Raw genomic sequence first — 27,399 nt, 5'->3', positions numbered from 1 at the left:
CTATTCCACTGTATCATATCGCACCAGCGGAGCTGAAGGAGTTGAAGGAGTAGCTTCAGGAGCTCCTTGATAAGGGGTTTATTCGGCCTAGTGTTTCGTCGTGGGGTGTTCCTATTCTATTCTTGAAGAAGAAGGATGGCACTATGAGGATGTGCATTGATTATAGGCAGTTAAACAAGGTTACAATTAAGAACAAGTATCCTCTGCCTCGCATTGATGATTTGTTTGACCAGCTTCAGGGAGCGAGAGTGTTCTCCAAGATTGATCTTCATTTAAGGTATTACCAACTGAAGATCAGGGACTTGGATATTCTTAAGACAGCTTTTAGGACCTGGTATGGTCATTATGAGTTCCTTGTGATGTCTTTTGGGCTGACCAATTCCCCATCAGCATTCATGCATTTGATGAATAGCGTGTTTCGGCCCTATCTCGACTCGTTCATGATTGTTTTTATTGATGATATTCTGGTATATTTGCGTAGTCAGGAGGAGCACGCGGAGCATTTGAGAGTTGTGTTGTAGAGATTGAGGGAGGAGAAGCTTTATGCAAAGTTCTCCAAATGTGAGTTTTGGCTCAGTTCAGTAGCTTTCTTGGGGCACGTGGCGTCCAGTGAGGGTATTCAGGTTGATCCGAAGAAGATATAGGCGGTTCAGAGTTAGCCCAAACTGTCCTCAGCCACGGAGATTCGTAGCTTTCTTGGTTTGGCGGGTTATTACCGTTGGTTTGTGTAGGGATTTTCATCAATAGTATCGCCCTTGACCAAGTTGACTCAAAAGGGTGCTCTATTCAGGTGGTCGGATGAGTGTGAGGAAAGCTTTCAGAAGCTCAAGACTGCCTTGACCACGGCTCCAGTGTTAGTTTTGCCATCAATTTCAGGATCTTATACAATATATTGTGATACTTTGAGAGTTGGTATTGGATGTGTTTTGATGCAGGAGGGTAGAGTGATTGCATATGCTTCTCGTTAGTTGAAGCCCCATGAGAAGAACTACCCCGTTCATGATTTGGAGTTGGCTGCCATTGTTCATGCGTTGAAGATTTGGAGACATTATCTATATGGTGTGTTTTGTGAGGTGTTTACTGATCATCATAGCTTCCAACACTTGTTCAAGTAGAAGGATCTCAATTTGAGGCGGCAGAGATGGTTGGAGCTGCTAAAGGACTATGATATCACTATTTTGTACCATCCGGGAAAGGCCAATGTGGTGGCCGATGCCTTGAGTAGGAAGGCGGCGAGTATGGGGAGTTTGGCGTATATTCCTGTTGGGAAGAGACCTCTCGCAGTTGATGTTCAGGCCTTGGCCAATCGGTTCATGAGGTTTGATATTTCGGAGCCCAATTGGGTCTTAGCTTGTGTGATTTCTCGGTCTTCCTTATTTGATCGCATCAGAGAGCGCCGGTATGTTGATTCTCATTTGCTTGTCCTTAAGGACAGAGTTCAGCACGACGATGCCAGAGATGTGACTATTGTTAATGATGGGGTATTGGGATATAGGGCCGGATATGTGTGCCCAATATAGATGGACTTTGTAGTTGGACTCCCACGGACTTTGAAGAAGTTTGATGCTATTTGGGTGATTGTGGATCGGCTTACCAAGTCCGCACACTTCATTCCTGTGTGTACTACCTATTTTTCAGAGCGGTTGGCAGAGATCTATATCCGAAAGGTTGTTCGGTTGCATGGTATCCCAGTTTCTATCATTTCAGATAGAGGTACTCAATTTACTTTGCAGTTTTGGAGAGCTGTGTAGAGAGAGTTGGGTACTCAGGTTGAGTTGAGCACAACTTTTCACCTCAGACGGACGGACAGTCCGAGCGGACTATTCAGGTATTGGAGGACATGTTGCGTGCTTGTGTCATTGATTTTAGAGGGTCGTGGAATCAGTTTCTACTGCTCGCAGAGTTTACTTACAACAACAGTTACTAGTCGAGTATTTAGATGGCTCCATATGAGGCTTTGTATGGGAGACAGTGTAGATTTCCAGTTTGTTGGTTTGAGACGGGTGAGGCTAGGCTTTTGGGTATAGACTTAGTGAAGGATGCTTTGGACAAGGTGAAGGTGATTCAGGAGCGGCCTCGTACAACACAGTTGAGACAGAAGATTATGCTGACAGGAAGGTCTGTGATGTGTCTTACATGGTTGGGGAGAAGGTTCTATTGAAGGTTTCACCCATGAAGGGTGTTATGAGATTTGTAAGGAAGGGTAAATTGAGTCCTCGGTTCATTAGGCCTTTTGAGGTGCTTTAGAGGATTGGGGAGGTGGCTTATGAGCTTGCTTTGCCACCCAGCTTATCGAGTGTGCATCCGGTATTTCATGTTTCTATACTCCGGAAGTATATTGGCGATCCATCTCATGTTTTGGATTTTAGCACGGTTCAGTTGGATGGTGATTTGACTTATGATGTGGAGCCAGTGGCTATTTTAGAGCAACAAGTTCGAAAGTTGAGGTCAAAGGATATAGCTTCAGTGAAAGTGCAGTGGAGAGGTCGGCCCATGGAGGAGGCTACCTGGGAGACCGAGCGGGAGATACGGAGCAGATATCTTCACCTATTTGAGACTTCAGGTATGTTTCTTGACCCGTTCGAGGACGAACATTTGTTTAAGAAGGGGAGGATGTAACGACCCGACCGGTCGTTTCATGAGTTACCGCTCTGTTTCCCCCATTTCTGCTTCTTATTATCTTTTTCAGTTATATTATGTGTTATCGGGTTGATTGGTTCGGAGAGGTTTTGGAAAGGAATGAGACACTTAGTCTATTTTGAGTAAGCTTAGGTTGGCAAAATCAACCGGATGTTGACTTATGTGAAAAAGGGCTCAGATGTGAATTCTGATGGTTCGGATAGCTTCGGAGGTGATTTGGGACTTAGGACCGTAATCGGAATGTGTTTTGGAGGTCCGGAGTAGATTTAGGCTTGAATTGGCAAAATTGGAATTTTGGTGTTTTCCTATTGATAGGTGATATTTTGATATAGGGGTCGGAATGAGATTCCGGAAGTTGGAGTAGATCTGTTTGTGTCATTTTTGATGTGTGTGCAAAATTTTAGGTCATTCGGACAAGGTTTGATAGGCTTTTAATCAAAAGCGAAATTCGGAAGTTTTTAGAGTTCTTAGGCTTGAATCTGTGGTTAATTTGATATTTCGATATTGTTTTAGGTGTTTCGAAGATTGGTATAAGTTTGGAAGGTGGTATATGACTTACTCGCACCTTTGGTTGAGGTCCCGGGGGCCTCGGGGTGATTTTGGATGGTTGACGGGAGGTTTTGAGTTGGAATTAGCAGCTGAAGTGCTAAAGTTCCTATCATAACCGCACCTGCGGCTTGGGGACCGCAGAAGCAGAAATGGAGTCGCATATGCGGCCAAGAGAGGGGATGGCTGCCGCAAATGAGGGGTTTTGGGCACACCTGCGATTGTGCAGATGCAGGATTCTTAGCGTAGGTGCGGTGACTGGGCGGATAAGTGGAATCCGCAGATGCGCACTTGGGACCGCAGGTGCGATAATTGGACCGCAGATGCGGTTTTGTTGGGCCAGAACATATATATTCCACCCTTCTCGAATTTGGGTTATTTTCCATCACATTTCAAATGGGAAGAAGCTTTGGAGAGCAAATTCAAGGGAGAATTCAAGAGGGTCTTGTAGAGGTAAGGTCTTTGGTTCCCAAACGTGTTTTTATGATGATTTTTAACATTGTGAGCTCGACATCTATGGGAAAATCAGTAGCAAATTGGGGGTTAGGGCTTGAAAAATTGGAGACCTAAAATTATGGATTTGAGGGGTTATTTATGGTCGGATTTTGGTATTTTTGGTATGAATGAACTCGTGAGAGTGTAAGGATTCCAGTTTTGTGAAATTTATCGAAATCCGAGACATGGGCCCAGGGGGTCAGGTTTTGGCCAATTTCTTTATTTTGATGTAATTTGATTATGTTCGAGTGGGCTTTATTCCCTTAGCATATTTTGATGGTTATATACTGATTTTGGTTAGATTCAGGGCATTTGGAGGTCGAATCGAGAGGAAAAGGCGTCGCGGGCTAGAGTTTGGCTTGGCTTGAGGTAAGTAACACTTCCAAACTTGGTTCTGGGGGTTCGAAACCCCGAGCTATGTGTTCTATGATTACTATTGAGGTGACACAAATGCTAAGTGACGGGCGTGCACCGTGAGAAATGCGGCCTGGGTCATTCCAGAGTACCGCTTAGTGACTCTTTCTTGCTGATATCTGTGATGTATCTATGTGATTAAGTCAATGAACTGCAAATCATGCTAAATAACATGTTAAGGCTTCACGCCAATACTGTTGAGACCCGAGGGGTCGTTTCTTGCTGTCATGTCATTAGTTTCATGTATATTCTATACTCAGTCATGTTCATGCATATTATATCATGCCTCAGTCTCGATTATTGCTATTTGACATATCATATCATTGTTCGAGATTGTATCATGACATCTTATCCCATGTGTGTGAGACTGGAGAGTATTGACTAAGTGAGGCCGAGAGCCTGATATTGATTGACAGTATAGATCGGGCTGCATGCTGCAGCAAGATATGGATCATGCCTTCGTTGGCATTGATATAGCGCTTGGGCTCAGAGAAGCCCCTCCGGAGTCTTTACACCCCAGTGAGCGCAGTTGATGACATTGAGGGATGGATCTTCCCTGGACATAGATCTTGTCCGAAGTATTGGTGTGGAGATGGATCTTCTTCATGAGGCTGGATTGGCCTGTTCCTCGGTACTAGGTAACTTATAGTCTATGATATGTATATGTTCTAGGATAGATCTTCCCTGGGCCGAGTGGGCCGTATACAATACCGAGTGGTTGAACAGCTATGAGAGGAAGTAATATAGGTAACATTGAGCATGTTATATGTGCATTGGCACTTAGAGTTTTTCATGAGCTTTATACTCTATATCAGTCATACTGTGTTTAAATTGCTGCTGAGAAACTACATGAACTATAAGCATGTCCATTTTTTCGTACAATTATCTATTGCAGCCTGTTGAGGTTTGGTTCGTCACTACCGTTAGTCCATAGTTTGGACTTGTTACTTACTGAGTTGGTGTACTCACGTTATCCCCTGCACTCTTGTGTGCAAATCCGGGTATCTCGGGGCACGGTAGCGGTTGATGATCTTGCTAGTTGGAGGCCTTTTGAGGAGATTGCGAGGTAGCTGTTTGGCGACCGCAGTTCCGCCTTCTCCTTTCCTATCTTCCTTTAGTTTATTTATTTGGATATTCTTAGACCGTGTTAGTCATGTTATTTCGAACAATTGTAGTAGTCTTTGGGTTATGACTTAGTGACACTCGATGTCGAGATTATGTTTCTTTCCGCTAGATTTTGATTTATACTTTTATCTTACTGAATTTATGCTTAAATTATGATTTTCCTTAAGGACTTATTTGAAAAAATGGAGTGTTTGGAAATAAGTGGCTGGCCTAGTATCACGATAGGCGCCATCACGACATGGTTAGATTTTGGGTCGTGACAATGGGCCCCGGTCCTGGGCCGGTCTCGGCCCTGGACCAACCCACTTGTCAGCCCTAGTCCTGTCTAATTACCTCTTTCCAATACTTCTTTGGCCTACCCCTTCCCTTCTTCAGACTCCCCATGGACAACCTCTCACACCTCCTCACCGGAGCATCTATGTCTCTCCTCTTCACATGCCCGAATCATCTCAGCCTCGATTCCCACAACTTGTCCTCCAAGATGCTACTCCTACCTTGTCCCTAATAACTTCATTCCTAATCCTTCTTTCCTGGTATGCCTACACATCCATCTCAACATTTTCATTTTGCTACTTACCAACACTCAGCTTCATACTACATAGTCGATCTAACCACCATTCTATAGAACTTGCCCTTAAGTCCAGGTAGCACATTCTTATTATACAAAACCCCCGAGGCAAGCCTCCATCTCATCCACCCCGCTCCAATACGATGAGTAATACCCATATCAATCTCCCCATTGCCTTGAATAATATACCCAAGATACTTGAAACTATCTCTCTTGGGGATGACCTGAGTACCAATCCTCACTTCCACTTCTTCTTCATGCATACTCCAAGTATTCAGTTTTTGACCTACTCAACTTGAAACCTTTAGACTCTAGAATTTGTCTCCAAACTTCCAACATAGCATTAATTCCGCCTCGCGTCTCGTCAATCAAGATTATGTCATTAGCAAATAGCATACACCATATCACTTCCCCTTGTATGTTACGCCTCAGCATATCTAATGCTAAGGCAAACAAAACCAGGTTAAGAGTCGATCCTTGGTGTAACCCCATCTCCAATGGAAAATGATCCGAGTCTCCTTCCGCAGTCCTCACCCGAGTCTTTGCTCCCTCGTACATGTCCTTAATCGTCCTAATGTACGCCACCGGGACACCGCTAGCCTCTATACATCTCCATAGGACCTCTCACAGGACTTTATCATATGTCTTCTCTATGTCGATGAATACAAAATGCAAGTCCTTCTTCCTCTCCCTATACTGCTCCATCAATCTCCTCACAAGGTGAATGGCTTCTGTAGTAGACTGTCCCGGCGTAAATCCGAACTAGTTCTCGAAAATAGTAACACTACATTGCACCCTCATCTCCATCACCCTCTCCCAAACTTTCATGAAGAAAACAAAAGGATGATAAATATTTTAAATGCCAACTTTATCCTAATTTTTTTTAATTTCTTTCTTAAATAATAAAATTGTAATTCAAAAAAGAATAGTAGAATTTGGATATACTTGAATGTATAGATAGTCAATGCATTGACTATTCATAAAATAATATCATTTACATACTTCTTTGTGTGTATCGTATTTTTTAAGTAATATTTTTTTATAAAATATTATATTTAATATTTTCCGTGCAACACGGGATATGAATAGCATTAAGAATCTAAAATCACATTTATAAACGTGGACGACATATATAAAGTCTCATAAACATCATAATTTAGAGTATTCACGAGAAACGAGTTTGTATGGAATGGTAAAAATATTCTTCTACTAATGTGTTATTTAAAGCGTTGAAATTTAAAATGAATGGAAGCATGGCATGGCTGAAAAACGGTTCGAAGGTCCGGTGAAGATTATGCTTTTTTTATAACTCCTTGAGCGAAATATTTCTTTGACTTGGATTAAAACTCAAAAAAATCTTAACACTGATGGGACTGCAGTTGGGAATTCCGGTAAAGGAAGAGTGGGAGGAATTTTCAAAGACGCAAGTGGTAATTGAGTGCTGGGCTTCGTGGGGAGCATGCAACACACTACTAACATACAAGCATAACTCCTCGAGGTGATGAAAGAATTACAGATTACTGAAAAAAGATAGTTAACGACCCTGGAAATTAACACAGACTCTTCCGAGGTAATAAGAATGTTCAACAATGGAAATCATGTTTTTGACTCAATTATCTTTGAATGCAGGTCAATCATCCAAAGGCTAGGAGACGTGGTGGTGAAGCACAGCTAGAAGGGCACCAAGAAGAATTTTTTTGATAGACTAAATGTAACAATAGTTTCTCCTGTGTTTGCTATTTATATTTTTTGGACAGACATCGCAAGAACTGTGGATTGTAATAGTATTACAATCGCTCCTAACACGGGGATCTCGTATACCCCGGTAAACACTGCTACTGTTTACACCCAACATGTGATATTTAATATATGCTAGAAGAACCTCCCCCCATTTAACAAAAAAAAAGTCTACAAATTATGTCATTCTTTTTTATTTGGAAGCCTCTTAGTTTTATTATAAACTTGTTGGTCGCTCAATTCATAATCACTCTAACTTAATGAAATAATCATTATCTTTGTTTTGTAACAATAAAACCACATAACTAAACCCTTTATTTCTCAAAAAATTAAAGAAGCTGTAAAAATCCCAATAAAATACATAGTAAACAAAGGCGATACTTCGACCCATATGCTTATCCTTCACCATCACAAGATTTCAAGAAATGCTCACTCTGCTTGTCCTATTTTGCGCCATTTTCCGGTTGATTTTTAGCTGCCTGTGAATCTCACACTCCAAGACTCCTCCTTCTTTAACAATCCTCGTCCGTATCTTCCAAGTTTTGCATAAATTTATACTCCAACCGTTGAATTACTCTTCACTTTTCTCAGTGTTTTGCCGAATTGGATTGTTTTTTTCTTCATGGTAGCTGTTACTGCTCAGTACCCATTTGGTATCTGCCCTCATTTCCATGGAAATTCAAAGGCACTTTCCCCTGAAACGGATTCTGTGAATTTTCTTTCCAGAATTGGATATTCAAGATTGAGTCTTCACTCAAAGGTACTTTTTTATTTCCCTTTTTATCATTTGAGATGTGGTGTTGAGTTATTCTGTTCATGTACTTTTAGTTAGTTTGGAAATTGTTGAATTAGTTGACTAGGAAAATCCTTCTGTAATATATATGGAATTTTCTTAGTTCTGTTAGCTTTTTGCTCTGAGGTTCAGCTTAACAAGAGTGTTGCTTGTGAGGAAGAAGGGATCATAGTGGATTTTTAGGCCAGGTAAGTTGTGATGTAGTTCTAGTTAGGTAAGCATTTGATACACATTATCCATGAGGTAACAGTTGCGATCATGTTGCTGTTTTTATTGGGATCTCTATTTTATTATAAATAGGAGTATCATTTAGCATTTGATAGAAAATGGTGGTGTAACAAGTTGGTGTTCTTGATCAGAATTTGGTCTTGGAATGCGAATGCATCTACATGTTCTTGTTCTACCTATATTTCTAGTTGTTGGCCCTAGCCTCAGGCTAAATGTACCTTGTCCTGTGATTCATGAGGGTTATCCTTCTTTGCGTAGCATATTTACATAGTAGTTACTTATGAGAACACTTTTGAAGTAAGCATTATGAGGCTACTATAATAAATGCGGCTAACTGTTAGGAGCTGGTAGACCGCCCGCCAATAAGAATGAGGATGAATACTTTGTCTAATGAAGCAACGGATACCGTGGTTGGATGTCAGTATAGACTAAAGTGGTTGGTGAGAGTAGTCAGGAATCCGAGCATAGAATCTTGTTCGGTGGCAGGCTTTTACTATATCAGTATTGAGAACAGTTTTCAAAAAAGAGAAAAACATATAGCGTGCCATCCCACACTTGTTGCCCCTATTTAATATAACTCTTGGAGAGGTATTTTATTCTACATTTCATGTATTGCGTTTTCTAGGACTCAATTAGAATCCATCCGCGTCTCAAAGACTCTAACACTGATGTAACACAATAGAACACTCATCTGACCATGCATATGCAGTTAAATATTCAACGTCATTGCTTGTGCATATACCAAAAGCTTTTGAGTAACTGTTGTGTCGTCTTCAACTCTTCTTATTGCAGGATCATGTTGCTGAAGTACATTCTTTACCATATGACAGTGATTTCTCTGATGAAAATGAGACAACAGCGATTCTTGATGCAATTGAAAGTCCCATGAACCTTAAGAATTTATCAACTCAGGTCAAATTATTACAAATTGTCCTCATCTGAGCCTTGAAAGTCAAGAAGCCATATTGGCTGACTACAACCAACTTGATGCAGGAACTGAAACAACTAGCTAATGAAGTTCGATCAGAATTATCCTTTATCATTGCAAAAGCTCAAAAACCTTCCAGATCCAGTCTCGCTGTGGTGGAGCTGACTGTTGCTATTCACCATGTATTTCATGCCCCTGTGGACAAAATATTGTGGGATGTAGCTGAACAAGTAAGATCCACTTGGTAATATACCAGAAATGGTGCATCATAATTCCTACAAACCCCCAACACTCCCTTTTTCTGCTGAATATTAATGGTTGAGAACCTATATTGATTAGGGCTTTAGGTCTATAGTATTATGGGGTTTGAACTTAGTTTGATATCATTTTTTATAGCTATCTGCAATTTCTAAAATAACATGTGAAGCTAGGAAGCTATGCAACTCCCACACTTAGGACTCATTTGGTTTGAGATATAAGATGAAATAATCATGGTATAAAATTTGGTATTGCTTTATCCAGCATTTGGTTTGTATTCTGAATCTTGCATAGTTAATCTTGGTAAAATTTAAAACACCAACTGGTTTATTACTTTCTTATCGTCTTCTTGAGCAAAGGGTCTACTGGAAACAACCTCTTTACTCCCTCAGGGTAGAGGTAAAGTCGGCGTACACTCTACCCTCTCCAGACCCCACCTGTGGGATTTTACTGGGTGGTTGTTGTTGTAACTGATTTATTATTTTACACCTAACATAGCATGGGATAGTAATACATGGATTAAACACAAAAGGACAAAATTACTCTTTGTCTTTTCCTCAAGCCCATCATCAGCACCTATTTAATCCCATTTTTAGTACAAAGAACCAAACGCCTAATAAAAGCTGCATTACCATCCATGTATTACTAATCCTCGCAGTGCAAATCCCTATATTTCAACCTGCATAAAGCATTGTTTAGGTTCCAATTTGAGAAAGTTTTCTCATGGTAAAAAAGTTTGTAATTTGACATTTTGGACAGACATATGCGCATAAACTTCTCACTGGAAGGAGGCAAATGATGCAAACACTTGGAGATGGCCATCCTGTGTCACCACCAGATTTTGAGAGCGAATTTGACCCCTTCACAGCAGGGCATGGGTGCAATAGCATATCTGCTGGACTTGGTAGTGTCCATGCTTCTACTTTTCCCTTTCTCAGCTAAGAATATCTTTCTTTTGCTTCTTCAATTATTTTTTGGAAATTCCTGACCACTGAAGGTTACTATAAGAAGTTCTTGTTTTAAAATTTAATTCTTGTTACAAATTACTGCATAAAAGTTGCCCGCCTAAATCCATCAAAAATTCAAAAAGTTGTCCAGTTTTGATTCAGAAAAAGATCCATATAGGTGATATGTACAAGTTGGGAATAGTTTTTAAACTTGTTAGAGAATTTCTGATATTATTATTATTAGTAGTACTACTACTATATTCAACTCCTTTTCACTTCCACTTCTATTTTATTTTGATATGACGATGATATGAGTTGAGCTTGAAGAAAGAAGTGGGGATTCATATAGCCGACCCCAACTTGTTTGTGAGGCGTTGTAGTAATTGTTGTTGTTGTCCAGCTTTGATTTGTCTAATATTCATTAATCATGTAATGTTCCTGTCACCTTGAACAGGAATGGCTGTTGCCCGCGATTTTAAGGGGAAGCATGATCGTATAGTGGCAGTGATCAACAATGAAACAACTATGGCTGGCCAAGTTTATGAGGCAATGAGCAATGCGGGCTATTTGGACTCAAATATGATTGTGATATTAAATGATAGTCAGCATTCTTTACACCCAAAGCTTGAGGAGGCTTCTAAGACACCTATTAATGCTTTGTCTAGTACTCTGAGCAAACTTCAGTCAAGTAAATTGTTCCGTAGGTTTAGGGAACTTGCTAAGGTATATCCCTGTTATATTTACATAAGTAACAAAATACCCCTACCCACATTAAATAGAAAAAAACTTGGTCCAAATGCAAAATCCTAATTTGCTATACATGTTGCACAAGTATTATGCCTTTCTCAAGCACCACAAAGAAGAAATCAAAAAATAAGAACATGCAAAAGCTTTATATTCTGCTTTCTTCCTCGAACTTAATTTTCATGAAGAGAGCAGATAAACTTACTGTAGCTTGCAGTTAAGGTTTTTAGGTTCAGGCCGACAAGTTATACATCTGTTGAACCCACAAAATCTACAGAATATTTCTTCGATGTCCACCTCTGCTTTGTTTTAGTAGTTCTACACTTCACTGAGGTCAATCTTGCAGCTCTTTGCCAGTGAATCTGAGAGTTTATGGTAGAATATTGACTTACCGATTTATCAGGAATATTCTCTTCATTTTTCATTTTTCATTTTTCCCTTTTTTTTCACTGTAAATTAAGGAATTTTCTCTCACTTATCAAAAAGCCTCAGAAATGGTAATTGGTTTTGAGTTTGTTTTTGCACATAAATTGTCTTCAAGGTCATGTTGTGAAAGGCCTTTCAGCAAGTGTCTGGTGGTATTTTGGGCACTTGTGCCAGCTATTTATGTGCAGTATATTAATGAGATGATATTGAAACATAATTTTTTTTTCTTGATTGTCGATATTGAAACATAATTAATGTTACTTCATTGAGAAAATTTTGTTGGTGGTTAACATGTTGTCCTTATAGTTCTGTTTATTGCAATGTTACATGGACTCTTCATTTGTTTTTACGCATCCATGTCAAACGGTGAAAGGTGTGTGTATTTCATGCGGATGTTTCGAAAATACACTAAAACTTAGCAGCAAAACTGGACGTAACCATGTGGTTACACTCGTAGCAGATAGATACGTGTGGAAGAGTCTGTTGGACATATGTTACTATACTGGTTGTAGATAGTGATTAATTTTTATTATCTCGGATAAAGTTATAGTGGTATGTGGTTTATTTCTAGTATTATCATAATCTTGATATCCGCTGCTTTTACAGGGATTAACTAAGAAATTTGGGAAAGGCATGCATGAATGGGCAGCCAAGATTGATGAGTATGCACGTGGTATGATTGGCCCGCCAGGATCAACCCTCTTTGAAGAGCTTGGCCTTTACTATATTGGTCCTGTTGATGGACACAACATTGAAGACCTAGTATGTGTTCTGAATGAAGTGGCATCTTTGGATTCAATGGGTCCTGTTTTAGTTCATGTTATAACCAAGGAAGAGCTAAAAGTAGGAGATAATCAAATGAATGCCGTCACAAATAAAATAATGGAAGGTCTAATCCTGATCTCCTATCCCTTTTCCTTTCTTTCACACTAATGCAGATATAGTGGTAGCAAAATTGATACAATCTCGTCCATAGTTGGAAATGGATCCAAGAGGAGCTTAGCTTTAGACTGAGGTTGCTTCAAGGGGACTCGGAGCAAGCTCAATCCAGAGTTGGGTGTGCTCTTAAAAGGAAGTTCAATATGCATATTTCACTCTTTATGGCGTTAGATGCTTATACAAATATCATATTCATCAATTATATTGTATTACATTATTTTAATACTATATAATTTGAAAGACATCTTTCCGTCTAGCTTTTTAAAATTAATTTGGATCAATAGTTGTTCCAAATAATGGTTGAATAAAATCCTGATTCTCTTCAATGTTTAGATCAATTTCAAAGTAGATTTCTAGTAAAGGTCACGTAAGATCTCACCCTATTCCACATCTCAAGCCGACCTTTTTCCTTTCAAAAGTAATTTGAATCTCTGCCTTTCCATTTATTTGAAAGTGTATGCAAGTACTGTGAGGGGATGATATAACACTTAATGGCTGTGGCTACTAGCTGCGTTACCTTGGCCTCCAAGGCTCCAATAAATTTTTCCTGAACGAAGTTCATAGAAAAATCAAAATTTGGGCGTAAATGATTTGTTGTAATCTAGCACCCAAGGGTCTCCTAGTAGTCAATGAAGTGGGTGCAAACCTTTGAGACTAGGGTTCAAATCTCAGCAGAGACAAAAAAACAAACACTTAGTGAGTTCTTTCCATCTGGCCAAACCTTGGTGGGCAGAACTACCCTTTATCCGTGATGGTAGGAGGTAGCAGGTACCTGGTGGAATAATCGAGGTGGCACACAAGCTGGCTCGGATACTATTGTTATCACCAAAAATAAAAACAAAAAAAAAAGGATTCGTTGCAATTTGTTTCTGGCCGGGAAGAAGGTCAGAATGGGAAGCTGATAGCTTTCAGAAGGAACTTTGGGAAATGTTGAAAATGTAGAAGCAAACTTATTCTGAATAGCAGCTATGTGTTATTTTTTATTTTTGATAAGCAAGAAATCCCTGTGGGCTAGTGGTGCACCATTTGAAACTCGGTGGATGATAACATCTGTGTGTTATTACTATAAATGCTACTAATGGTTCACTTTTTTATGGTCAAAGCAGATGGATCTAGCTCAGATACTATACGTTGTGGTACTCGTACATATAGTGATTGCTTTGTAGAGGCCTTGATATCAGAGGCTGATAGACACAAAGATATTGTAGCTGTTCATGCAGGCATGGGAATGGAGCCATCATTTCACTTGCTGAAGAATGTCTTTGCAGAGAAGTTCTTTGATGTTGGAATGGCCGAACAACATGCTGTGACATTTTCAGCTGGATTGGCACGTGGAGGGCTGAAGCCATTCTGCATTATTCCTTCAGCTTTTCTGCAAAGAGCCTATGACCAGGTCTCTCTCTCTCTCTCTCACACACACACACACACACAGAGAAAGAAAAAAAAAGAACTAGCACACTCAGAAAGGATGAGAAAATACACAAGGCAGCTAGCGCAAATGTCTTAATAAATGACCTGGTTCCGTTCCTGCCTCCCATGAAATAAGAGGAAGGGTCTTATGCATCAACAACCACCGATCACTTTCATTTGGATCTGCACTTTTTAGCTGTAGCTAGTAAAGGATCAATGGATACCCCAAACACACTAAAGAGTTGGTTCTAGAATTTGTTCAGCAGATTAAACTCATTGAATTGTAAGTTTAGGATTGTGTCATAGTCATAGACGTTGTGATTTAATTTTTGTATGTTACTTAACGCTTCCTATTATTAAAAGAGAAAGAGGAGTATTAAATAAGTGCTACTAACAAGATAGTCCATAGGAAAAGGTTTCACTCAAACATGTATCTAGAAGTACCATATATCATACTGAAGGGGTTGTTTATGCCCTCTTCTGGGAAGAGTTAACATTTCTTTACTATAAGCAGTACTTAGATTTCATAATGGTGGTTGCATTAAGGTTCATACGATGAGCCTTAAAAAGGCAAAAGAAATGGTAGTTGCATTTTCCCTTCTATTTCTCTTTCGGTCCATCTGTTTATCTGACTTAGGAATTCAATTGGAAATCAAGAAATGAGCAATTGAATATAATCTAAGGTGCTTCTGCAAATGTTGTTGTGGTTGCAAGTTTACCAAAAACTCAAACAAACGCAACCAAAGTCCTGGACATTTAGCACCCAAGGGTGTTTGGTCAATGAAGTGGGTTGAGAAGCATAAGGTCTCAGGTTCAAATCCCAACGGAGGCAAAAACACTAGGTGATTTCTTCCCATCTGTCCAAGCCTTGGTGGACAGAATTACGAGGTATTTGTGCTGGTGAGAGGCAGCAAATACCATGTGAAATTAGTTGAGGTGCGTGCAAGCTGGCAGATACAACGGTTATAAAAAAAAGTCCTGAAAATATAAAAATAGGAGTGGTTTAGTTTTCCTTTTCTCTATCAGATCTATTATGTTATTTTTGTCTAGCATCTTTGACTTTAATAGATCATGTTCCTTAGTATTTGAAGTACATCCCGAGAGTAACTTCATTGTTATAACAGTGGAAGGTCGCTTTATTTTATCAGCCTCGCCAGTGAGTCTGAAATCTTGTACTTGCTTGGAATTCCCATATGTTGTTTTAGGTCAAATAATTGTTTGAAGGAAGAAGAATATACGATTAGAAAAATAGAATGCAGGTACAGTGGTGCTTAATTTGTCTTACTCAAAAGAAAAGGTAGAGTGGTGCTTATCCAGAGGAAAAAACAAAGAAGAAAACAAAAAATATGGACAACAAAATGTCTAACTTGGTTCAAACTTATGAAAGTAGATGCTCTCTCTCACAAGCATCGTAATCGGACTTCTATTGAAGAAATGAAGAAAGAAGTGGTTTAATAACTTTGAGAATGTCAGTTGGGCACAAAGTAGAAGGACCAATTTGTTGAAGTAATTCTGATCAATGTTAAATGATCAATGTGTTGATGAATTTTTTGGTCAATAACTTGTGTCATTGATGTTTGTGAGAAAACACGGGAGAAAAATCTTATTCATTCTCTAAAGTGTTGTACAATGCCATATTTATATACAGTAATTACATAATAATAGGTATCTACTTCCCGATGTGGGACACTATACATGACTAACTACTTAACACTCTCCATCAAGCTGGTGCATATCAATCAAATGTGTCGAGCTTGTTAACTAATACGAGAACCTGTAAGAGACTTAGTGAAAATATCTGCTAGCTGATCATTCGACTTCACAAACTTTGTAACAATATCTCCTGAGAGTATCTTTTCTCTGACAAAGTGACAGTCGATCTCAATGTGTTTAGTCCTCTCATGGGACACTAGATTTGACGCAATATGAAGAGTAGCTTGATTATCACACACCAGTTCCATCTTGTTGATTTCTCCAAACTTCAACTCCTTGAGCAACTGCTTGACCCAAACTAGCTCACACGTTGCCATAGCCATGGCCCGATATTTAGCTTCGGCGCTAGATCGAGCAACTACATTCTGTTTCTTGCTCTTCCAATAGACCAAATTACCTCCTACTAGAACACAATATCCAGACGTAGAACGTCTATAAGAAGGTGATCCTGTCCAATCAGCATCTGTGTACCCAACAATCTGCTCGTGGCCTTGAGCCTCGAATAGTAATCCTTTGCCTGGAGCTGACTTTATATACCAAAGAATGCGAACAACTGCATCCCAGTGACTATTACAGGAAGAATCCATAAACTGACTTATAACACTCACCGGAAAAGAATGTCAGGTCTAGTCCCTGAGAGGTAATTCAATTTGCCAACCAACCTCCTATATCTCGTAGGATCTCTAAGAGGCTCCCTGTCCAAGCAGAAGCTTAGCATTCGGATCCATAGGAGTGTCAACAGGTCTGCAGCCTATTTTTCCAGTTTCCTCAAGAATGTCTAAGGCATACTTCCGCTATGAAATAACAATACTTGAGCTAGACTGAACTATCTCAATACCTAGAAAATACTTTAATCTGCCCAAATCCTTAGTCTGGAAGTGCTGAAAGAGATGCTGCTTTATATTAGTAATACCACCCTGATCATTGCCAGTAATAACTAGTGTTATTAAAAGCGAGCGCTTCTCGCCTAAAGCGTAGAAGCGAGGCGAGGCGAGGAGTATACACTTTTCTGCCCTGAAGCGCATCATCTGTAAAAAAACGCACGCTTCAGGCAAAAAAGCGAGAAGCGAGGCAATGGAAAAAAGTGAGAAAGCTCGCTTAAGCGAGATCCAATGGCTGCCTAGGGTTTTTTTAAAAAAAAATTGCAAATACACTTACGACATTTCTTCCAAACACATCTGCTTCTCTGCTGCGACGACTCTTTTCTTCTCTCAACTGCTGCAAGCCTTGAGTTCTTGTCTTCTCTCAGGTAAGTTTCTCTTCTTCTCCTTCTTCTCTTTCTTCTCTTCTTTTCCTCTTCTGATTTCCTCTGCTACTGTTCGACTCCTCGCATCTTTTCTCTTTTTCTCTTTCTCTTCTTCCTTTCTATTTTTTTCAGTTCTTCTTTTCTATCCTACCTCGTTTTTTTAGGGTTCTACTCTATCTTTTTTTTAAAATTTCTACTGTTCACTGTTCGACTCCTCTCCTCTTTTTTCTTCTTCTCTTTCTCTTCTTCTTTTCTAATTTTTTTCAGTTCTTTGTTCTGCGCTGTTTTCTATTAAAAGCGAGGGCTTTGTTTGTTTTTTAAATTTCATTTGTTCACTATGCTTCTGCTTTATTTTTCTGATGTTCACTATTCTGCCCTGTTTTAATTCTGTTTTTTTGTTGTTGTTGAAGAATAGAATGTTGCTCCTTTTGTGATTTGGTTTTGCATTTGCTTAATATGTTATGACTTTTGAGGATTATTGACTATCTAGTTTTAGTATCTATTATTTACTTCTTAATTTAAGAATTGAAACATTTGCTTAATATGTTATTTTTAAGCGCGCGCGGGGGTGCTTCACATGAAAAAAACGCGTGCTTTGCTTCACGCTTCTCGCTTTTTTCCGCTTCTCGCCCTCCAAAACACTGGTAATAACAATATCATCAACATAAACTACCAGATAAATACACAGATTAGGAGCACAATGCCGATAAAACACGGAGTGATCAGCTTCACTACGAGTCATGCCGAACTCCTAAATAACTGTGCTGAACTTACCAAACCAAGCTCGAGGGGACTGTTTCAAACCATATAGTGACCTGCCCAACCGGCATACAAGACCACTACACTCCCCCTCCCCCTGAGCAACAAAACCAGGTGGTTGCTCCATATAAACTTCTTCCTCAAGATCACCGTGGAGAAAAGCATTCTTAATGTCTAACTGATAAAGAGGTCAATGACGTACAACAGCCATGGACAAAAAGAGACGAACAGATGCTACTTTAGCCACGGGAGAGGAAGTGTCACTATAATTAAGCCCAAAAATGTGAGTGTATCCTTTTGCAACAAGATGAGCCTTAAGCCGATCAACTTGGCCATCCGGACCGACTTTGACTGCTTAAACCCAACGACAACCAACGGTAGACTTACCTGAAGGAAGAGGAACAAGCTCTCAAGTGCTACTCGCATGTAAAGCAGACATTTGTCAATCATAGCCTGTCGCCATCCTTGATGAGATAGTGCCTCACCTCTAGACTTAGGGATAGAAACAGTGGACAAAGATGATATAAAAGCAGAATGAGGTGATGACAGACGACGATAACTTAAACCTACATAGTGGGGATTAGGATTAAGTGTTGATCATACACCTTTGCGGAGTGCAATTGGTTGACCAAGAGGAGACAAGTCCGTAGTAGGTGCAGAATCTGATGTAGGACATGAATCACCTGGGCTTGATGCTAGATGTGGACGACAATGATAAGTCAAGAGTGGTGGAGTTGCAGAAGGTTGAACTGGACTAGGTGGTGGAACTAGAGTGGAGCTATAGGTGGTGGAGCTGCAACTGGAGCTGTTAGGTGGAGCTATAGGTGGTGGAACTGCAACTGGAGCTGTTGGTAGTGGAGCTGGAGTTGTAGAGGAAGATGAATGGGAGATAGTGACTGAATCTCCAAAAGATGAAACTGGTAGCACCTCAGAAATATCTAAGTGATTAACCGGACCTGTGAAATATGATTAGGTTTCAAAGAAGGTAACATCAGAGGACATAAGGTACCACTGGAGGTTAGGAGAATAGCATCGATACCCCTTTTGTGTTCTTGAGTAACCCAAAATACGCACTTAAGAGCACAAAGAGCTAACTTATCTTTTCCTGGAGTATGGTGATGAACAAAACACGTACTTCCAAAGACACGAGGTGGAAGAGAGAACAAAGGTAGGTGGGGAAACAGGACAGAGAATGGAATTTGATTCTGGATAGCTCAAGATGACATACCATTCATAAGATAGCAAGATGTAAGAACTGCATCCCCCAAAAACGCAATGGAACATGAGATTGTATGAGTAGGGTACGAGCAGTTCCAATAAGATGTCTATTCTTTTCTTTCAGCTACCTCATTTTGTTGAGATGTGTATGAACAAGATGTTTGATGAATAATCCCATGGGAGTTCATAAACTGCTGAAATGGGGAAGACAAATACTCTAGGGCATTATCACTATGAAATGTGCGGATGGAAACCCCAAATTGATTTTGAATTTCGGCGTGGAAAATAAAAAACAACTCAGATCGATTTCATCAAAAATATCCAAGTGCACCTGGAATAATCATCAATGAAACTGACAAAGTAGCGGAATCCCAAGGTAGAACTGACCCGACTAGGACCTCAAACATCTGAATGGACTAAAGTAAAAGGTGACTCTGCTCGGTTATCAAGACGTCGAGGAAAATGGGAGCGAGTATGCTTACCGAGCTGACATGACTCACACTCTAGAGTGGACAAGTGAGATAACCAAGTGCCATTTTCTGAAGTTTTGACAAGCTGGGATGTCCCAACCGTTTATGTAATAAATTTGGTGAATCGGTAACAGGACAAGTTGTTGAAGGAAGACAAGATGTGAGTCCATGTGATTTTGCAAGGATAAGGTAATAGAGTCCATCTGATTCACGCCCGGTACCAATGATTCGCCCTGTATTGCATTCCTTATAAAAACAAGGCCATCAAGAAATAAAACAGAGCATTTAAGTGATTTGGCTAACGACTAGCGGCTATGAGATTGAAAGGACTACCGGGAACATAAAGAACTGAATCTAAAGGTAAGGAAGGAAATAGACTTGCTTGACCTATTCCAGTTGCCACAGTTTGAGATCCGTTGGCCATTGTGGCTGTTGGAAGATATTGAGAATATGAAATAGTAGTGAAAAGAGATTTGTTACCAGAATTATGATCAGATGCACCTGAATCAATGACCCAAGACTCAGAGGTTGAAGATTGGGAGACACAAGTCACGCTACTATTTGTTCGAACAACGGAAGCTATCTCTGAAGATGTATGTTTACATGCTTTGTACTGAAGGAACTCAATATAATCCGGTAAAGAAACCATTTGGATTGGATTCAATGAATTGGATCCAACGGATTGTGAGTTAAAGGCTTCTGATACGAGTGCTATTATAATGTTACGCTGAAAAAGTAGAAATTTTCGGGAAATTATTGTTCACGCCGGAAAAAATATAAAAGCGGTCGGAATTTGATTTAAATTGGATGGGTATGCTCGGATTTGCAAGGAGAAGACACTGTCCTAAAGAAGTTTTCCCAAATTTTGGCAGGAAACTGCCTCACGCGCCGGCCCGTGGGCGTCGGAGCTTCGCCGGAGAATTTTTTATGGGTTGGTCGCTGAGAATTTTTGCACAACACTGACGAATAATGGCTTTTTACTTGCGGCAAACTTGTGTTTGCCGGAAAAAGACTTCCAGTTGATTGATTTCTCTTCCCGGAGTCGCTGGAATTTATGCACAGCGATAAATCTCTTGTGATTGCTCTGATACCATGTGATAAAGCATGGGAGAAAAATCTTATTCATTCTATAAAGTGTTGTACAATGTCATATTTATATACCGTGATTACATAATAATAGGTATTCACTTCCCGATGTGGGACACTATACATGACTAACTGCTTAACAATGTTGTATTTAACTTCATCAAATGCTTGTTTGTTTTCCCTTCCCCCTCCCACTTTTTCTTTATATGTTGGTTCTTCTTTTTTATCGTTAATGTTGGTTTTATGACATTGTTCTGCATTTTGATTTGGCTGGCACTTCTTTTTGCAGATAAAAATCAAATGTCTTCTAAGATAGGAATGTATTTTAATGTCACGATCTAAATTTTCCACCGAAGGATATCGTGATAGCACCTAGTCTCTAAGACTAGGTAAGCCTAACATGCATGGAGAAATAGAGGAAATAATAATAGAACATCAATTTAAACCAACTAGCTATCATAAAGAACTTTAACAAATACTGTTGGCAATAACTCCCAAAATTTAGTGAGACTGAGTCATAAGCTCTACGTGAACATATTGAAACATCCCTAATACATCATTGTCTAAATAAAGAGTATGCAATAGAAAAACAAGGACAGAGGGTGACTCTGAGGCCTGCGAATGCCGGACAGGTATACCTTGAAGTCTCCGAGATGAATAGCCAAATGACTGATTCCTAGCCTGATATGAGGTACCTGGATCTGCACAAAAAGATGTGTAGAAGCGTAGTATGAGTACACCATAACAGTACCCAGTAAGTATCAAGCCTAACCTCGGTAGAGTAGTGACGGAGCCAGGTCAAAACACCTACTAGGATAAGAAAAAGAAGTTGAACTAGTATAATACAGTCTAAGAATGGACACAAGAAAAATGAGGCAATAAAGAAATACAACAAGATAGACTACAATTGAATTTAAAGCAAGAAATGCAATAAGGAAGAAACACATAGTAAGAACATCAAGAAAACAATGCGGACAAATACAAGTGAGGTAAATGAGAGATAACAACAAGAATCACAGCCGAGTTACCGCCTCGTAATCTCATTTCACAATCACGATCACAATCTTTCCTTATACCGCCGCGTGAGCCTTACATTTAGATAGTTTTGAAAACAGTTTTCCCGAAATACCTACATGCACTTTAGCCCACTTTATGTCGCCGCGTGGCTTCAAGTAATTCCCTTACTAGCAACATGCACATAAATCCCACTTTATGCAGCCGCATGCACATTAACCCCTATTCTTATACTGCCGCATGCGCATTAATATTATAATATAATCACAACTCGCACCACAAGTGCCCATATGCCACAACTTGCCAAAAGAATCAACAATACCAAACCCTCAGGGGTTGGCCTGGTGGCAATTGACTTGAGCCTTGGGGTTTGCTCCCTTTCAAGGTCTCAACTTCGAAACCCACTGGGTGCAAACAATTTCTGAGGGCCATCGGACTGGGTAAAACCTGAATTAACCATGGTGTACTTGCGGGAAACTCCTTGTCGAGGACCTGTGCACCCTCGGGATTAGTCGGGGCTCTTAGAGATTCGGACACCCGGTGCAAATCAAAAAAAGAAAAGAATCAACAATACCAATGTTTCCACAACAAATAGTCCATGGCTCAACCACATTGTGTACAAGAGTCTCAACAATAGCAAACTGAGAGTGAATAGCTCAACAAGAATGGTATTTCAACAATTAACAACTTTGCCTCAATGTGATCACGGCTTTTTACAACTTCAACACCAATAACTCAACAAGAAGCTATTCCATGAAAACAACAAGTTCGAGTAAACAATTCAACAATTAAAGAAGTAATAGGCAAAAAGGAAAACAACAACTTCAACTAAAGCATATAAGAGCAAATAACAAGTAAAAGGTGGAACAAGAGTTAACAATGTCAAATAAGGCATGTGAGGGTAGACTAATGATGGAAATTGTAACATGCTATGACAATTCAATTAAAGGCTAAAGAGTCCAAATAGCCTAAACTGGTCAAATACCACATATAGCCCGTGTACCCACTCGTCACCTTGCGTACACGGCTTTCACATATCATAAATAGCACAATCAACCCAAATCCTAAGGGATAGTTCCTCCCAACAAAGTTAGGCACGATACTTACCTAAAACAAGCTAACTCAACCACTAGTAAGCCTTTTCTGCGACTATCCAACTCCGAACGGCTCGAATCTAGCCAAAATAACTTTATACCATAAATACAAACCATAGGAAACTATTCCGGATAATAAAGTTGCAATCTTTAAAAAAAATCAAAAAGTCAACTCAAAAAGTCAATCCCTGGCTCGCATCTCGGAAATGACCAATCTTACAAAATCCGAACACCCATTAAATAACGAGTCCAACCATACTAAAATTATTCAATTCCGGCCTCAAATCGACCTTTAAATCCTCAAATTACAGCTTAGGAAGTTTTCACAAAATTTCCTAAATTTTTCCACCTCAAAACACTAATTAAATAATAAAAACAATGATGGATTCATGTATAATAATCAAATCCGAGTCAAAAACACTTATCCCGATCAACTCCTTGAAAATCCCTTCCAAAATCGCTCAAAACCGAGCTCTATGGTATTCTAACCTCGATTTGCAATTAAATATCTGCTACCCAGTGATTACTCTACGCGATCGCGATGGCAGAACATCCCAAGGCTTCGCGATCGCGGACTACTCCACGCGAACGCGATGAACAATGCGTGCCTCAGCACAATCTCCCCTCCTTCTACGCGATCGCGATACATTACCCGCGTTTGCAGTGCACAACATTCCAACCTTCCGCGAACGCGTCCTCATTTATGCAATCGTGAAGAGCAATTACCATCTGCCAACAAGGACCCTACGCGATCGCGGCTGAACCTTGGCGAACACAGTGAAGGAAACCATAAGCACAGAAAACCAACAATCTCAATACATGAACAAATGGTCTAAACCCAATCCGAAACACACCCGGGGCCCTCGGGACCCCCTTTGAACATACCAACAAGTCCTAAAACACGATACGAACTCGGTCGAAGCCTCAAATCACATCAAACAACACCAAAACCACGAATCGCACATCTATTCAAGCCTAATGAACTAACTTCCAACTTCTAAAACTAATGCCGAAACATACCAAACCAACTCCAAATGACTTCAAATTTTGCACACAAGTCATAAATGACACAACGGACCTATTCCAGCTTCCGAAGCCGAAATCCGTACCCGACATCAATAAAGTCAACTCTCAGTCAAACTTCTCTACCTTCCAAACCTTTAACTTTTCAACTTTCACCAATTCAGGCCAAAACGACCTACGAACCTTCAAATCAACTTCCGGACATACATCTAAGTCCAAAATCACCATACGAAGCTATCGGAACCATCAAAACTCCATTCCGGAGCCGTCTACACAAAAGTCAAACTCCGGTCAAATCTTTCAACTTAAGCTTCCAACTTTTAGTCCCAACCACTCCAAAACTCACCCGAAACTAAACCAACCATCCTGGCAAGTCACATAACCACAATATAACATAGAGGAGTTAATAAATAGGGGAACGAGGCTAAAATACTCAATAACGACCGACCGGGTCATTACATTTAAGCTTGTTTATCGATAAACAACACCGTATTAACATGCAAATAAGTTAAGATTTCCAATGTTTGCAATTAAATTGGTCTACTGATATTTGGTAATATTGAGCTTGTTTTTCAATATACAGTGAATAACATGTAATTAAATTAAGATTTCCACCTCCTGCGATGAATCAGCCAGCTGGTATCTGGTAAAATTAATTCTGGTCTTTACTTGTCTACATTTTGATAGCTTCCAACTTCAATTTTGTCCGGGCACAATTAATTGACGACTCTTTTATATGTTGTACCGAAGGAATGTTTTCAATTTGAGCACCAGAGTGTTAAGATAAACTATAATTTTCTAAAGTTTTCTTCATGTTTTACTGGCATCCTTAGGTCATCCATGATGTAGATCGGCAGAAGGTTCCTGTGCGTTTTATTATTACAAGTGCTGGATTAGTAGGATCTGATGGTCCTACACAATGTGGGGCATTTGATATAGCATTTATGTCCTGTTTGCCAAACATGATTGTGATGGCTCCTTCTGATGAAATTGAGCTTTCTCATATGGTTGCAACTGCTGCCCTTATTGATGACCGGCCAGTTTGCTTCCGCTACCCTCGCGGTGCCCTTTCAGTGACAGACCATTCCTCGGGTAGTGGAATTCCCATTGAGGTAATATTTCGTCAAAGACATCTAGAAAAGTTCTGACTCGTCCATAACAAAATAGTTTAGAGCAGGTATTACTCTAAGTTATGTGACATATTTAAGTAGTTTATCCGACAATCACTTGTTTGGATAACATGATCAGTCTACATAAAACAATCAAAATAGCCCTTCGTATTTGAATTTAATTAGTTAGAGATTTAGTCCACCTTGCTTGAATATTGCATTTATACACTTCTTATTTGGTGATCGAGGAGCAGGTTGGCAAAGGGAGAATACTTGCAGAGGGTAAAGATATTGCTTTACTTGGCTATGGTTCCATGGTACAAAATTGTCTTAGAGCTCAATCTCTTCTTTCGAAGCTTGGTGTTGAAGTGACTGTCGCTGATGCAAGGTTCTGCAAGCCCCTTGACATAAAGCTACTTAGACACTTGTGCAAAAACCATTCCTTTCTAGTTACAGTCGAGGAAGGCTCTATAGGAGGATTTGCTTCACATGTTGCACAGTTCATCTCACTTGATGGGCAGCTTGATGCAGGAATTAAGGTAGATTTTATATCGTCTCTGAATCAATTTCTTATATGATAGCTACAAATTTTCTTTGATAGAAACATTTCAACAATGGAAGTATGATCTGTTTTCCGGCAACTCTTCTGACTCGTGAGTTACTAATATTTCGTGGAATGCTAAGATTAAATATGTCCTTCCCCCCACCCCCTTCCTTTCCAAGCTCACTCATTCCACATTACTGAATCTAAATGAACATCTTTTACTTTGAGTTTATTCTCAAACTCCATGTTTTCCTCTATATCATCTCTAAATGTTATTTCATATGTTACTATATGGTCTGAGATTAAAGCTTAAACTTCTTTCTGTTCTTAGTGGCGGCCAATCACTTTGCCTGACAACTACATCGAGCAAGCATCACCAACGGAGCAGCTTGCTGTTGCAGGGTTGACCGGAAATCACATAGCTGCAACTGCATTGAGTCTGCTTGGCCGTTATCGTGAAGCTCTTCTCTTGATGTGTTAAATTGTATTTCTTTGTTGTTGTGAAGTGTATATATCTAAGGCGCTCTCATACCATCTTATGAAGTGTATAAGGAAAAATACAGAATGTAGGAGAAGGGAAAAAAGAAGAAAATATAAACAGAACATGAGAAAGTTTTGTTACAGGAAAAAAGCAGTCTGTATCTATGAGACTAGATGCAACAATGTGCCATAGAAAGAAAATGTGACCCCTTTTCCTCCCAGCTCCAACACCCCTCATCTCTTGAAGTTTTATTGACAAATCACTAGTCATTTAAAAAGGTATAATTTGCTGGTATTTCTGTAATGCCAGGTAAAGATGGAAAAAAGAAGAAAAGAAAAGAAAATTGATGAAGCTACTGCCTGTACAAGTGAAGTAATGAAAGTTAATACATGTGAAGAATTTTTGTAACTAAAAAAAATTCCAAAGTATCATAATTCTGGTAAATACTAGAGTTGTCAAAATGGGCTGGCTCATAAGGTTGCTACAATCCAAACCCGCTAGCTTCATGGAGATTGGATACTTTCTCTAATGAGCTAAAAATATTTTCCATCAAATGGGGAAAATAAATGACTTTCCTCCCTTACGAAAAAGAGTCGTTTTCTTAGTAATTCTTTTAATGCTTAGTTTTTTATTACTTGCGCTAATTAACATCTAAACATTATTACTCATATTTAATATTCAAAAATTTCATCAACCCTCTGATTTGTTAAAATTATTATTGATCTTTAATATATATTTTTTATCAGAAAATATTTTCTACTTATCAACCACACCAGAAATTATTTTTAAGGAAAATATTTTTGAAGGAAAATAACTTCTGTTATTCTAAAGTCCAAACACATCGAATTATCAAGGTCCTTTTGCCCTTATAGGGCCTTTGTTGGTTTACAATGAACATTTTGTGTTCTATGAGCTATTTACTCATACAACTTTATAGGGATCTACCAGCTATGTCCATTTATAAGCAGCTCATTACAAAAATTGGCAAATTCATAAAATATTACTAATATTAGTCAAATATCACTAGTATTAGCCAATTAGCTATTTGTGGCAAAAACAATGTTTACTTTTTGCTTCCTTTTGAATGAGTATTATTAGAATAGATTGGGTACATCTTAAGGAGCTTGAATATCAGTTTTGGGATGATTTGGTGAAGTTTCGAGATGATTTGAATTGAAAATTCGAAGTAAAAACTGAACATGAAACAAATGATATGTGTATCATTTGTGTATCATATTTGTATCAATTGGGTATCACATGTATATCCATGTATACCTGTGTGTGAGATACATGCGTGATACATATTTGATACACGTGTCACAGAAGAATTATTTAAACTCGATTTAATTACGAATTTTGATACAAAACCAACCCAAATCACCTCCAATCTTCCTCAAATGTTGTATATTGACTTACATATTTGTTTTCAATGAATTTCAACTAT

General features: G+C 39.3%; 1 protein-coding gene across 1 annotated transcript; it reads left to right on the top strand.

Annotated features, from left to right (window-relative positions):
* Positions 1-7,966: 7,966 nt before the first annotated feature.
* LOC104245631 (probable 1-deoxy-D-xylulose-5-phosphate synthase, chloroplastic) lies at positions 7,967-26,175 on the top strand. The gene is made up of 10 exons (XM_009801261.2): positions 7,967-8,285; positions 9,339-9,458; positions 9,540-9,704; positions 10,492-10,636; positions 11,134-11,402; positions 12,456-12,738; positions 13,895-14,181; positions 24,655-24,933; positions 25,185-25,469; positions 25,806-26,175. Exons 1-10 carry the CDS (start codon positions 8,148-8,150, stop codon positions 25,953-25,955), a joined length of 2,121 nt encoding a protein of 706 aa, XP_009799563.1. The 5' UTR covers positions 7,967-8,147; the 3' UTR covers positions 25,956-26,175.
* The last annotated feature ends 1,224 nt before the right edge of the window (positions 26,176-27,399 follow it).

The sequence above is a fragment of the Nicotiana sylvestris genome, chromosome 8, assembly GCF_000393655.2.
Source record: "Nicotiana sylvestris chromosome 8, ASM39365v2, whole genome shotgun sequence".
Taxonomy (NCBI): domain Eukaryota; kingdom Viridiplantae; phylum Streptophyta; class Magnoliopsida; order Solanales; family Solanaceae; genus Nicotiana; species Nicotiana sylvestris.
Note: the sequence above shows the minus strand (reverse complement) of the source record. Positions and strands in the feature narration are given on the sequence as shown.

What these genes read in the sequence shown, in the direction of transcription:
- LOC104245631 (XM_009801261.2), top strand. Translation starts at nt 8,148, where the DNA reads ATGGTAGCTGTTACTGCTCAGTACCCATTTGGTATCTGCCCTCATTTC. An exon ending in TTAAGAATTTATCAACTCAG is followed by an intron (nt 9,459 to 9,539) that starts GTCAAATTATTA and finishes AACTTGATGCAG; the next exon opens with GAACTGAAACAACTAGCTAA. An exon ending in TAGCATATCTGCTGGACTTG is followed by an intron (nt 10,637 to 11,133) that starts GTAGTGTCCATG and finishes CACCTTGAACAG; the next exon opens with GAATGGCTGTTGCCCGCGAT.